Below are 13,568 nucleotides of genomic sequence, written 5' to 3'. Positions count from 1 at the left end.
CTTCTCTCGTCTAATACCTATCATGATTTAAAAACTGAACTGCCCTGCGATTCTGTAACTCACTTCACGAACTCACACAGCGGTTTTCGCATGCCAAATCATAAAATGACTGCTTCACGACTGATTTGAGAGCGACCGCCGATGCGAAAACCGCTGTGTGAGTTCGTGAAGTGAGTTACAGAATCGCAGGGCTGAACTCTCACTTAGTTTACGTTGTAATTTATTTTTACCTATGTATAAATAAATGGTATAATAAGCCTACTTGCACCAGAAAACACTTACGTTTATTAAAAAAACACTTATGTGAAACGAATACCTAAATAAATTTACTTATATATCTACAATTACTGTGAATCAGTTTCGTGACTTAAGATTTGTTGTCAAAATTTATGTTCAACTAATTAGAAAAGATTTAATTATTTACACCATAATGTTGTACATAAAGTAAATAATAATCCAGTGGCGCTACAACCATTTACGGTTGTTGGCGTTAGATCTTCGGAACTTTTTTTATAATTTTTTATTTATAAGTATATGTATTTAGTTGATCCTCCCTCTATGCCTTATGATTTTAAGAAACCCTCCTATTTACCTTTGCTAACTATAATATGTATATTTTTTCGTAAATATGGTTCGCCCATTTTTAGGAAATTCATACTTAAATCTCATCCATCATTCGCCATGAAAACATTTGTATGCGGCTTATGAGCACAATGTATGACAACCCTGTAGTTCCGTCGAAGTAGTGCTGACCCATGCCCAAAGCGACAAAAATCCTTTTTAGTTTATCTGATGTATGTTTAAACGCTGTCTTTGTCTAAGTAGGCAATAATGCTTGGAGCATAAAAGGTAATAAATCTTTTGTTTGTTTTCGAAACACACGCCATTAACGAGAAGGAAAGACGAGTATGCCTCATTATTTACTAAACAATTTAAACTCATTACAATTGCCTCGAATGTAGAAATTATTAACAACCTTGAGAAACAATTCAATATACCAAAACAAGATCGTTTCACCAAAATAGAAAAAAGTGACATCATTGGCATAACCACCATATATGCAGATTGGCGATCGAGAGAGATACTACAATGTAATATATATTATCTAGTAAAATTTTATGAGCTGTTAAAATAAACAAGAGCAATAAGTTCCTAAAAGAACCGTTTATTCCTTTAGCGCAGGGCTCTCAATAATTCACATAACTGAATTGAGTACATTAACCTTAACTTACATTTCGGTTACAGAATATTAAATATAATTTTTTAACAATAAGTGACTCACCTGAGAGTGTCGACTAGCAGCTCACCATTTAAATATCGAAAAACACAGTTCGGTCACTAATAAGTAAGTTAATAAAGCTCACATATGTTAGTAAAGCGGGATAAGTAATTGTTAATCGCGAGTCGTTCGTTCGTGAAGGGTTCACGGAGGGATAAGGACGTGCGACACATACGTCGGTCGGATGATGACTGGCCGAAGCCTGCGCGCGGCGAGCCTTGCTCATGCGCGGGCGCAGACGTGTGGCCTCCAGGATAACTCCCTCCTCCCGTAAGACTCGATATCTTCGTTCCGAGAAATGTTATTGCTTGTATAAATGTCGGTTATTTAGTGGTTCGGCGTTTTTATACTTGAGATACGTTTATTACTAAAGACGTTTGCGAGTTCTAATAACTTGAAGCAATGTTTTGAATATTAATTAAATTAACTGGATAATTATTATCTTTCAAGAGCATATTCACAAATACAGCTTATTAATTATTTTTCGTTTTTATAACCTAGAAAAACATTTATGTGAATAATTAAAAAATCCAGTAGGCCTACAATGAAAACACCATAAACGAAATCTGTATTCTTGTCTTACACACAAGGTTGTATAATAAGCAATTTATAATTAATTCAGAGGTCTCAAACAATCATTTCCAAGATATCCAAAGATATAAACTATACACAATAATGTCCCTCATTAGCAATATGTTGTCATTAAAGAGCTAGATAATAATTTTAATATAATCGCTAGGTACAATTTAATTGCAAAGGATGCAATCTTGTTTTACAATTAAATCATTTTATTTCATTAACGACGCATGTACCTTTAATTGGAGACTCTGTCAGTTTAAAGAAAATAGCCTATATTGTTTTTGAAACCTGGAAGAAAACCTTTGTTAACATATAATATGATAAGAAAGATTTTCGGTACGCGTGTTCAAACTGTGGAGTTAAGATACATTCCTGATGAGCTGGTTATAAGACCTCTGAAGAGAGAGGAGTACGATTTGTATGAAAAGGACCGCAACGGTCCTTATTTAACTGATAATTAAAATGTAATAAACAAAAGATACAAACAGACACAGAAACGTGTCGGGCTGACAGCACCAGAAATAAAATTAATCCGAGCTTTATTAAACCATAAGCTTAAATAAAACATAAACAATCATTGTTCAAAGTTATATAATACTTGTTCAATACGTACATCTTATTAATATATCATAAAATTATGTACTTGCAAAACATTTAATGTAAATACAATATAGAACATAGCGTGGGTGGTAGATGGAAAATTAATCGAATAAACATCATAATCTTTAAGGTTTCAAGACTGACAAACGGAGCTTCAATTAGTTTTAACTTACTGTGCCTATTGTGAAAAGAAAATTGCCGTCTTATAAATGACAAGTAAACGCCAATATTAAATATTAGGAATTTCGTATCTTCTCAAAGTTATGACTTTGTATTGAATATCTTATAGTTCATACACCATAACTTTACCAGTGTAATTAATTTATGTAAAATTCAAAGTATTGTTTACTGCACCGATGCCGCGTTGACGCAACACTGACCTCACCAATATGCATCATTACTTATCATAATTGACTAATGTTTAATAAATATTCACAGGCTTCTCCTAAAACAAACAAAGCACTAAAGTGAATTGTGTGCGAAATTGGCCCAAACATCTAATGTTTAGCCACTAACAGGACTGAACTGACTGACATATCATTAAATTAAACATGGATTTATTAAACTAAATATTTCAAGTCAAAATGGTTTGCTCATTTGGCAAGTGTGCAGGAATGAAACAGAGAAATGCACTCAGGATTCGCCGTAGGGCTATGTACTAGAATCACGGCGGCGGGACCACGATTCACGATTGAGGCCCGTAGGTTATACTGCCATTCAAGCCAAACATTTTGTCCTGTTATTTTTGCATTTATTTTACAAAACAAACACGTATTTTAATAACAAAGAGAAACAACAACACAAATTAGCACTATATAAACGAAATATTTAAATGAACTTAATTATCACAATTAGTTTATTATGTAAACATTCGTTTTCAAATATGCCCCGTAGAAATACCATTCCACTGAAACCCAGTTTTCAACCACAATAACTGATTGTGATTGATTTAAGAAAGCATTAACTTTAAACTTTCGCGAAAATTTAAATATGTTTGAATTATATTATTAATGCAAACACGGGTCAACGTGTTTGTTATGCATTCATTCTTACGGTACACGGATAGATGGGATCTTAGTGAAGAGCAACTAGTTCTAACTCTAAAGAAGAGCTCGCAACGTCAGATTACTAAAATCATAATTATTACTAAATTCATTATTAAAAAATATTGATTACTTTATCATTTATATGTAATATTTAACCTCGCTCTACTTTTCCTTACTCAGGACATTCTTATTCATGTAAAATGAATTTTTGTGACTGCATGGGCTGCGGTGGAAGGTCGCAGGATAATATTCAATAACGACTTACTAAGAGCTGAAAATAACTAGGGTTTTCAACATTCAATTATATTCAGACATTACGTATTCATCTCTTATGAAAGTCTTAAAAGCAAAAGGAAAATAACAAAACGACCATTGGCCATTGCATTCATTGCCAATATAGGACATATGCACGGTTTGTTTTGGTGCATATGATTACCCCCTGGACAATTAAATTAAACCTGAATGACAGCCCTCTTCGGCCAGCTCAGCGGCGTGGGCGATGACGTCACCCCGCCGCGAGCCTTATTTGGACTCGCTGTTTCGCGTAATTATTGAACATCGCTTATGTATTTAACTACATTTTGGTGATTCCGTTTCAATGTCAAGATCTTGTTTATGCTGAGTGCAGTGGGTGTTTTGGCTCTAGCATACATTTGTAAAATGAAAATATATGTATTGAGAGAGCATTGAATCATTACAAGACGATATTATCATTTCAAATCTCGTAGGTGCATGCATTTGTAAATAGAACTTGTAAGGTTTGCTAATTACTCATTCACCTAAGAATCGGCGATAGCATTGAATGAATTATGTGTAGGCGCATCCTTGCTCTTGCCATTGTTTAAATTTGAAATGCAATAAAGATTATCATAAAATTAAATCCCTGTAAGTAATTTTCCTTTTTATATTTATTAAAAAAACGATTTCACTTATTTAAAAATTACAGAGGAATATTTATAAACTACTTAACATCCTAGGAATAGAAAACGAGGGTGAAATCGAGGAAGCCTTAAGTTTATTTTAGAGAGAAAAAGGTGATTTAAGCCGAAATAGGAACGCAATTTTGGCAATAGACACGGAGAGCTTTATTTAAACTTCTTTATTTCTGACAAATAGCAGCACAGCTCTAGTGAATTCAAAGTCTTTACACTTCAGTAGAAGTAATTGAAAATACAATAATTATATCAAAACTAAAAAAAAAACATATTAGGAGGCAGCAGCATCTATGTCTTATACTCGTACATCCCTGTGCCGACAATCCTTTCTGCCAGTCTCCTGGCAATAGTATTGATACACCTCCCAACTATTGCAATCGTGCGTCTCTGTATCGCGTCAAAGGAGTGGAGCGTTACAGAAATGATCCATGCAGTTCCAAAAGGTAACGAAATAGTAAATTATTAAGACCTTTGTATAGTTAGTCCAGAGCTGGCAAGTGGGTAAACGTCTTGAATTAGTTGACATTGACAGACTCTAAGGCTGCATTGGTTCTACGAGCTAGCATATTGCCCACTATACTCGGTGCACGACGTTGGGTTCGATATCGACATTGTCCGGTGATTGTGCGGGATATTGTCCCATATCGTACCTGAATATAAGCATTTAAGTTTTCTTCTCATCCTACTTGAGGCTATTTGAAAGACAAAGATATCCACAAGTTTTCTCAATCCTTTCATAGAGGGACTGATCAAAACCATATTCATCAGTCTAACTTGAATTATTTACAAATCTGCCAAAAGACAACTTTCTGTCATTGCGTTACACCACCTCACATTATTGATTCTGATAGCAGAAGGTTAGTAGGTCCACATGTAGGTTAGCATACCATTTTTACTTTTGACCAAATAATTTTGAATTCAATGTATCGAAAGCTTTGTTTAGATCTAAAAACCAAGTGGATATAGTCGTTTTTATCAATATAAGAACCAAATCAAATTGAACACCGTTAATTTTGGATATATTTTACTTTTTTAAATTAATATATACATTCGAACATTGACAACAATGTTCGCAAGAGAGATCGGCCTATAGTTGGCGGCTTGAGGTAGGTGTTAATTTTTAGTAAAACAGTTATAATTAATCATTTTGGTAAATAGCAATGTTTAAGCTGTGCCTTAAGCAATTTATAATAAGAATTGGATAAATATATTTACCAGCATAAACATTATGTTCTGCACTGAGTGCATCATTGCCTGGTGACCTCGGTTGTTTCGTACAATTCGGAAGACTTCTTAAGTAGTTATGGCAACAATTCATATTAAGAACTAAAAACCTATTTCTTACTCTATTATGAATATTTTTATAAGATTTCGTATTAGGTAAAAAATCAAAAGATTATTCACGCATTTTTAACCTTTAATAGCAACCTGTGTATACGATGTATATTGTTAAAAGGCTGGTTCTCCATATGGAGGTAAATAATTAAGAATTACAGGTCGACCTCGATGACCTACATTTCGGCTGAGTAATGATATTGTTCAAGGGCCCGTTTATAACGATACGACCAAATGCTCCCCTGTTATGCACTTTTTTATAGACGAACCCGTTTAAGCGTCTTGTTATCGCTATAAACATGATAAACTCTTTCAAAAAACATTAAAACAAGTTGGTGTGCTATCTTGACGGTGATAAACCAACTTCTTTGGAGCTTTTGAAACGCTTTTGTAATTTCAATCAGAACCAGGCTTCCGATAAAGCAAACTTTTTAAATTCTAGACTAGACTTGACCACATGATCATCCAATGTAAAAGATACACGAAGATATTTAATTGAATTACGGAAAGAGTTGATAAAAATATATAAAGAAGAGAAAAAGAATTCAACGCGCAAACAACTTTTCAAGCTTTTTGAAGAGCTTTGCACAGGTTTATTTAAACTAAATTTGGCAAATTCATTAAAAATGTTTTAATTTTATCGTGTATCGTGGGTATTTTAAATGGTATTTGTTGCTATATTAGTAATTACAAATATAATAAGTTATTTGCCTATCGATCGGATTTGACACGGTTAGGTCACGTTAGATCACTTCCTAAATACCTGCGGTGCAATATACCTCATGTCGCAAGCGCAGTGGATGTGTGTCGTAACGCGGGTTCAGTTCCCATTGCTGAGAAGTAACGCGATACTCCGCGGTTTAGTAAGTTGCATTGCACGTTTGACTGAGACGTTACATAAAATTATTATAAGTTTTTTAACCTAAAACTGAAATTTACATAATAATAAATCTGAAATTATTCTCTACATTTTATTCACATGCACACGATTGCCGCCTGCGGTATTGATAAAAATATCAGTTAAACGTCCTAACTATAGTAAAAGCTCTATTTTAGTTAACATTGTTATCAGCGTAACATTAATCAGTCTAATCTATTGCACACGATCGCTGGACAGATTCATTTGTCACCGAAACTTTCACATCCTTAATCTGTTAGAAAGTGATAACTGATAAGCTTTTATCTAATTGACGATGGTAAATGCTATCACTTAGCATTACCAGAGATTTAATAACTAAGATTATACACTGCTATTTTAAAAGACAGATCATAACTTTAACTTTTTTTTATAGAACTGGGGGCAAACGGGCAGAAGGCTCACTTGATGTTAAGTGATACCGCCGCCCATGGACACTCTCAATGTCAGAGGGAGCGCGAGTTGCCGGCCTTTTAAGAATTGGTACGCTCTTTTCTTGAAGGACCCTAAGTCGAATTGGTTCCGAAATACTTCAGTGGGCACCTGGTTTCACATAATGGTGATGCGTGGCAGATACTGTCCTTAAAAACGCTCTGTTGTGGAACGGCGGTCGTCGAGGTGATACGGGTGGAATTTCGTATTCTGCCTCGCCGTCCGATGAAACTCATCTGGAGGTATTAATCCGAACAACTACTCTGAACACTCTTCATTGTAAATGCGGTATAAGATGCAGAGAGACCCCACATCTCTATGCAAGCTAAGGGATCGCTCGGGAATTGACAGGTCGTAGACGATTCGAATCGGTTTTCGTTGCATACGGTCCAGCGGAAAGAGCTGGTACTAGAGAGCTTCCGCCCAGAGGTAAGAACAATACTCCATGTGGGGCCAAATTTGCAGAGTAACTTACCTTGCTCAGTACACCTAACTTCTTGGAGGCTTATTCAGCCTTTCTCTCAAAATGACAGCGAAACTGTACGTCGATCGATATTTCAACGCCAAGTATTCCGATGCTAGCGCCTAGCTGTGGCTGTAAGAAGAGTGTCTTCGAGTAAAGAAGTAGAGTTTTGGATCTTGATCCTGCCACACTAATGTGAGGCATCGGGTGTTATTTAGTTCAAAGCCAGTTCTCTACAGGATCATTAGATCGTGATTTTTTTGCAATTAACGTACGTGACGAAAGCTGCAATTAACCATTACCGTTTTAATTTAAATTTTATTGATTCTTTGTTTAAATAAAAACTTAATTTTTCTTCCTATTTTTAAAAGATCAAATGAAAAGCTACCAAACTGTCAACGCAACATGTTACACGCCTTGCAAAGTAGGTATTTATGTTTTGTTGCATAATTGATGTTAACGGTTGGTTAAAGGTAAAGAGGCCCAGCAATTAGACATTTTTTAAATGTTTTAATGCTTTTGTAATGCATTCCACAATATTAAATCCTTGTTTATATAAGTGCCAATAATAGGTTCATTTATTTCAATTACATGAAGATTTTTTAGTTATTTTATTTTTGTTAAATATTGTTGATAAATAAACATTACAAAATATTAATCAACTAATTAAGAAGTCGAGGACGTTTATAAGATTAAGCTTACTGATAACCATATGGTCAAAGATGTGTCTCAAAATAAGACAGGCTTTAATATTAATATGTGTGTTTATATTATATATAGAACGTAGATCATATGTATTTCCATATTTCACCATCGTTGACTTTTTTAATTTTTTTTCATTGAATTTATATGCACTTATTGTTTATTTTGTACTTTTTTATCTTTCTAGTATTAAGGTCATTAAATAATGTCGTGATCTACTTCTTGTTAACAGTTTTCCTCCACACTCATGCTCAAATTCCGACAATTGATTTGGTCCATATTTAGTTACCAATGATAAATTCTTGTGCGGTTTCATTCAATTAATTACTTGTAACGGACTTAACAGTTCTTATTTGGATTTTGTAGAATAGCTAAGTAAATTATAGTTATCGCCTCCTTCGTAGTAATTGCTCTGTGCTTGTAAAAAGTTGTAGACTTATAGAAATTGACTACGGCATCAACCGGAAAATCAATGCCTCGGCTCGTTTGGGTGATTAATAGTATTAAATCACGTTTATGGATTTGCATATATTTAGGTGAATTACGCGTGGGAATCGATTCTGGCATCACTTAGCGACAGTATGACTGAGCTTAATCATTTTTATCTCTAACGTAGGCGACTATTTGCCGTGATTTATAGTTTTGGAATAAATATTTAGATATACCGACAAAAGAGCAAACAAATGTCAGTTAAGTTCACGCGAACAAGGATATGATTTGACTTATTTTTAATGTTTTTTGAAGAAACTAAGTTAAACGCAAAATGTCAACACACAGGATTACAAATTTTAATAAAACTCACCCTAAAAGCGCATCTAGACTTCAGCTAAGTTTATTAATATTGTAAGTAAAAAGTGTCGATCATGTCCTCCGTAAGATCGCGATTGCCGTATAGGGATCGAGGCGCCCTTGTCCTACTGCTCACGTAGCTATATTAGGGCTGAAAACTTTTAATTTTACGGATACATATTTAAAAAAACTGTACAACTGAACAAGGGTGGAAGCGATATAAACCATAATAAAATAATTAGCCTAAATGTTGATTTCATATGACTTTTAATCCAGGTTTGGTAATAATATTTGCAAACGACTACTTCAAACGAAGACACTATCATCATCAGAGATATATTGGATTAAAATATTCAAACCTAAGGAGAGACAATAAAATGGATTTCAGATTATACATTATATTATAATATACAAGTACTCATATTTCGTGTATTGAAAACACAGCCCTGGAAGTAAAGTGATTCCAATAATTCAATAAAATGTTATGTAAAGGTTCAGTACAGGCTCCAGCGCGCCATTTGAGAAGACTTGTCGTGTTTAGCATTGATTTATGGACTTAACATTTTTGTTTTCTTTTAAAATATTACCTACGCTTACATTTTACCGACATATTCTCGTAGAGAAGTGTTGGCCTAGTGGCTTCAGCGTGCGACTCTCATACCTCGTCGTAGGTTCGATCCCCGGCTGTGCACCAATGGATTTTCTTTCTATGTGCGCATTTAACATTTGCTCGAACGGTGAACGAAAACATCGTGAGGAAACCGACATGTCTTAGACCCAAAAAGTCGTCGGCGTGTGACAAGCACTGGAGGCTGATCACCTACTTGCCTATTAGATTTAAAAATGATCATGAAATAGAATGAAGGTTCAGAAATCTGAGGCCAAACCTATAGAGGTTGTAGCGCCACTGATTTATTTTTATTATTCTAAGGATGTGTCACAACATAAAATGATTAGTTTTGAAATCATTTATGTGAGATGCTCGACATTTGTAGAAGTAAATCGAGTTAAAATAAATTTAAAATATTATTTTTAATATCTTTTGTTAGATGGTTTGTGTTGACTACTTTGCTTTAATTTTAGGTAACCGATGTTCACTTGAGCATATTTTATTATAAGATATTAAATGAGATTGTATAGTGTCAAGGTGCATAAAACGGTTTGGAATAATATAATATGTCACGTTTATATTTGTATGAAAATTCTTACAATATTCGATTAAATCTCATTTTTGTGAAAATATCCATAGTCTACTTCGCACTTTATTTTGGTTTAGTAAGCTATTGAGTTTTTTTTTCATAATTTTCCATGGTTGTAACACTGACTAAAAATAAACTTTCTTTTTAAATTAGGGCGCATTATTTCATCGATTCTCCCGTTATATTAATTTAGAAGTACCTATTACTGAAATTTTAATATATATGTTTTATTAATTAGAACATTAGGAACACAGAGCTCTTGACGTTTAACTCGCTGTAATTCTCTTCAATGATAAACCATACATCCTACCTTTAACGAAGAGTTATATCATTATAAGTAAATAGCACGTTTCAGGTATGTTTATGTAGCGGCTAGGCAGTTGGCAATAGCCACCCGATATGGCGATGCCCAAACCAGGCAAGCCTCGACAGATGGTCATCGAGCGCAACTGTTCGCAATCAGACATATGGGATTAGTAGTGATTGGTAATTGCATTTAAGTATTCGCAAACTTTGGCCTAATTTCTATACACTAACATTATTTAGTGAAAATATTTTTTAACTTTTGTATGCTTCGTGGTTAAATTTATTTATTAAGTTTAATTAAGAAGCATTGTCGGTATATAAAAAGCCATTGTTTTAATCTTATTTTTGGTTTACTTAAATAACGCATTAAGTAGCAATTCGTACATACAACAAAATACATATGTGTCATACAATAATTATTCGTGTCTATTATTATTAACTACTAGCTGGCCTGGCGAACATCGTACCGCCTAACAGTCTATTCTTTATGTGTTTAAAATACTTATTCTGCTATTCGGGACACCGGTCTAGCTAGTAAGATAAAAAAAGAAAGTTGATAAGACAACAAATACATTGTCAAAAATTAAAATTTACCTTCCCGGAACCCCTCCACTAACACTTGAACTCTATGATAAATTGACTAAAATTAAATTATTAAAGTTCAAATTGACTTATAAGTATTATTACGAATATTTTGTATGGGAATATAGAAAAGTTGTTTTTAGACTTTTTCACTCATTTTTTTTAATTTTTCTCTCCGTAAGAACCATCCTCATACTTCAAGGAATATTATTTAAAAAAACCAGACAAATCGGTCAAGCCGTTTTCATGTTATGCCGTGACAACGGAAAACGGGTTTCATTTATATATATATAGATTGTAAAATAACAAAAACAGTTTTTCAAAGTATAGCGATTTGTACATCAGTGCATAAAGTTTTGTACAAGGAATTGTAATTATCTTCTTGTATTTCCCTAGTTACTTCTAAATCGATCGAATACCTTAAACTAAAAGATCATTTATGGATGAAAAAAGCAAAATGAAATAATAATTTAATCTACAAAGGTTTCAAAATATATCTCTCTACGAATTCTTCCGAAACTTGTAACTGTCTCTCTCTGTAAACCGTACATTCCCGGGCGAATGCCAGCACCGGCTCACTCCTGTCTTCATCCATGAGCTTCGTAAACGTATCGGGGTTGTCAAAAGTTTTCTGAGCCAAGGATGGACTCATGAGCGTGAAGGGAAATATCGCCATCGCCTGAACCATGGCAAACATACGGGCCCGCTCGCACCAGTTGAAGAAATCCCACCTCCCATAGTTATAATCTTTTAACTTACTCTTCACCGTATCATCTAGATGCTGAGTGAAAACTGTATAATACTGATTAAATATCTCCTTTTCGTGAGCTCTCCGAAACTCTGTAGACGTAGTCAAATACAGGAATATCATGAGGTCGAGCGCGGGTGGAGCGTACCTTACACATTGGAAGTCCAACAATACAGCCTCCGATGGGTGCCCCTGTTCGTATCGGAAAAGAATATTGTTTATCCACAGATCTCTATGAATAATTACATTCAAGCTATCTTTACTGGGCTCGAGGTCCTCACAGGCTTTAAAGAAAAGGTTCGTAAGTTTTCCCTCAAGATCGTCGATATTTTTCTGGATTTTGTTAGAAAACGCTTGAATTAAATTAAAAGATAACTTTGCGGCGGCACGAAGCCATGGCGCGGTCCAAGGAGCGTCGAAATGTGGCGACTCCCTCAACACGCTCATATGGTCTTTGTAAAAACTGTTTCGTTGGTGATGAATAATGTCTCTTTTGGCTTCAAAGCACGCGAAGCTGGCGTGGAATCGTGCCAAGGACGTTACAACGACCGCGACGTGCTGTAAGTCCAAACATTCGTGATGAGAAATAGACTTGTAGCCTTCAATCGACAAATCAGGCATAACAATGAGGCTGTCCGTGTGTATCCAAGCTTTTGGACACCACGGTTTCGGTTCTGCAAAATAGAAATAAATAACATTAGGTGTAATTTGTAGATTTTCAGTATTTACAAATATTGAGGTTTTCATAAATATCACTCTTATTTTATTAGGAATGATTATTTTTTCTACTAATACTAATTATACAACATTTGTTCGAAAGATACAAATAGATCGAAATAAATAATTACAGGCGACAAAATATATTTTGAATATGCCATCTCATACTGATATAATTAAAATTTCTTTATATTTCTAAAATATTTGCGAATTCAAATTGGTGGAATTTTGTGATTGTAATATGCAAACTGGTTTCTTGTTTACTAGGCGTCATTTCTTGTATTTGTAAAAACTATATACTTTAAATTTTTTTATATTGAGTCGAGCTTACCGTTTGCGACGCCAATTTCCTCAAATAACTTGTAAAGGAGGTTCTCTCGTTTAAAAAAATTATATTCACGGATAAAGTCTGCTTTAGGTTTATTCAGAAGCGGCAGAAACTTTGCAAAGAGGTGCAGCTTCTTCGTGAAATCGCCACTCTCGAGGTGAACGGTCATCCTGAAGTGGTCTCCCAAGAAACCGGACAGCCCCTGCCCGGCCACTTTTATATCGTACCCTAGTATCGTCCATTCGTGTGATGCCGCTCTGTGAACGATGCTCTTTATATCTCTCTCTGTAAGAATGCTCTCCACACTTTTACACTTGAGCGCCTCCATACTCAATATTACCTCTGTCGATATCCAAACGGTATTTATAGGATGAAAGACATTCAGAAGACTATTGTCAGTTTTCTTCCAATATTTGTGTTGTCAGTATTTCCACCGATAAAATTTAATTTAGTCTCTCGTGACTATTTGCGAATTGATAATATTAGATAACAATATAATGGTAATATTGATAGAGGAATTACAATTGTTTCTACCGTGTTGAACCGTTCTTTGTCCTATCCGATGTCGCCGGAAAGAGGGCAATATTTCGAACGTTAAGTTATAACATTACA

The 13,568-nt window shown here is 34.6% G+C and overlaps 2 protein-coding genes across 7 annotated transcripts in view; both read right to left on the bottom strand.

Annotated features, from left to right (window-relative positions):
• Positions 1–1,485, bottom strand: part of LOC125049140 — a 42,927-nt gene extending 41,442 nt beyond the window's left edge. For 3 of the 5 annotated variants that reach the window (XR_007116954.1, XM_047648263.1, XM_047648264.1), the window contains exon 1: positions 1,283–1,485. The gene's annotated coding sequence lies outside the window, so the exon portion shown is untranslated. The remainder of the gene's footprint in view (positions 1–1,282) is intronic. The other 2 variants (XM_047648261.1, XM_047648262.1) reach the window with 1 other exon arrangement.
• A 10,135-nt stretch (positions 1,486–11,620) lies between these two features.
• On the bottom strand, positions 11,621–13,417 carry LOC125048670. 2 transcript variants are annotated; one of them, XM_047647465.1, is made up of 2 exons: positions 13,029–13,417; positions 11,621–12,585 (listed from the first exon to the last, which is right to left on the bottom strand). In XM_047647465.1, the coding sequence occupies exons 1-2, from the start codon at positions 13,282–13,284 to the stop codon at positions 11,639–11,641; spliced, it is 1,203 nt and encodes a 400-aa protein (XP_047503421.1). In that variant the 5' UTR covers positions 13,285–13,417; the 3' UTR covers positions 11,621–11,638. The 2 variants fall into 2 exon arrangements, with proteins under 2 accessions (XP_047503421.1, XP_047503420.1); XM_047647464.1 differs by having other exon boundaries at positions 12,960–13,408.
• Positions 13,418–13,568: the final 151 nt, after the last annotated feature.

The sequence above is a fragment of the Pieris napi genome, chromosome 4 (genome assembly GCF_905475465.1).
Source record: "Pieris napi chromosome 4, ilPieNapi1.2, whole genome shotgun sequence".
NCBI lineage: Eukaryota > Metazoa > Arthropoda > Insecta > Lepidoptera > Pieridae > Pieris > Pieris napi.
The sequence above is the reverse complement of the archived record's forward strand: the minus strand, read 5'-3'. Positions and strand labels throughout refer to the sequence as shown.

Excerpts from the sequence above, each read along its gene's own strand:
- LOC125048670 (XM_047647464.1), bottom strand. The coding sequence starts at position 13,284 with ATGGAGGCGCTCAAGTGTAAAAGTGTGGAGAGCATTCTTACAGAGAGA. Across the intron at positions 12,586-12,959 it reads GGAAATTGGCGTCGCAAACG|AACCGAAACCGTGGTGTCCA; the intron begins GTAAGCTCGACT and ends TCTATTTTGCAG.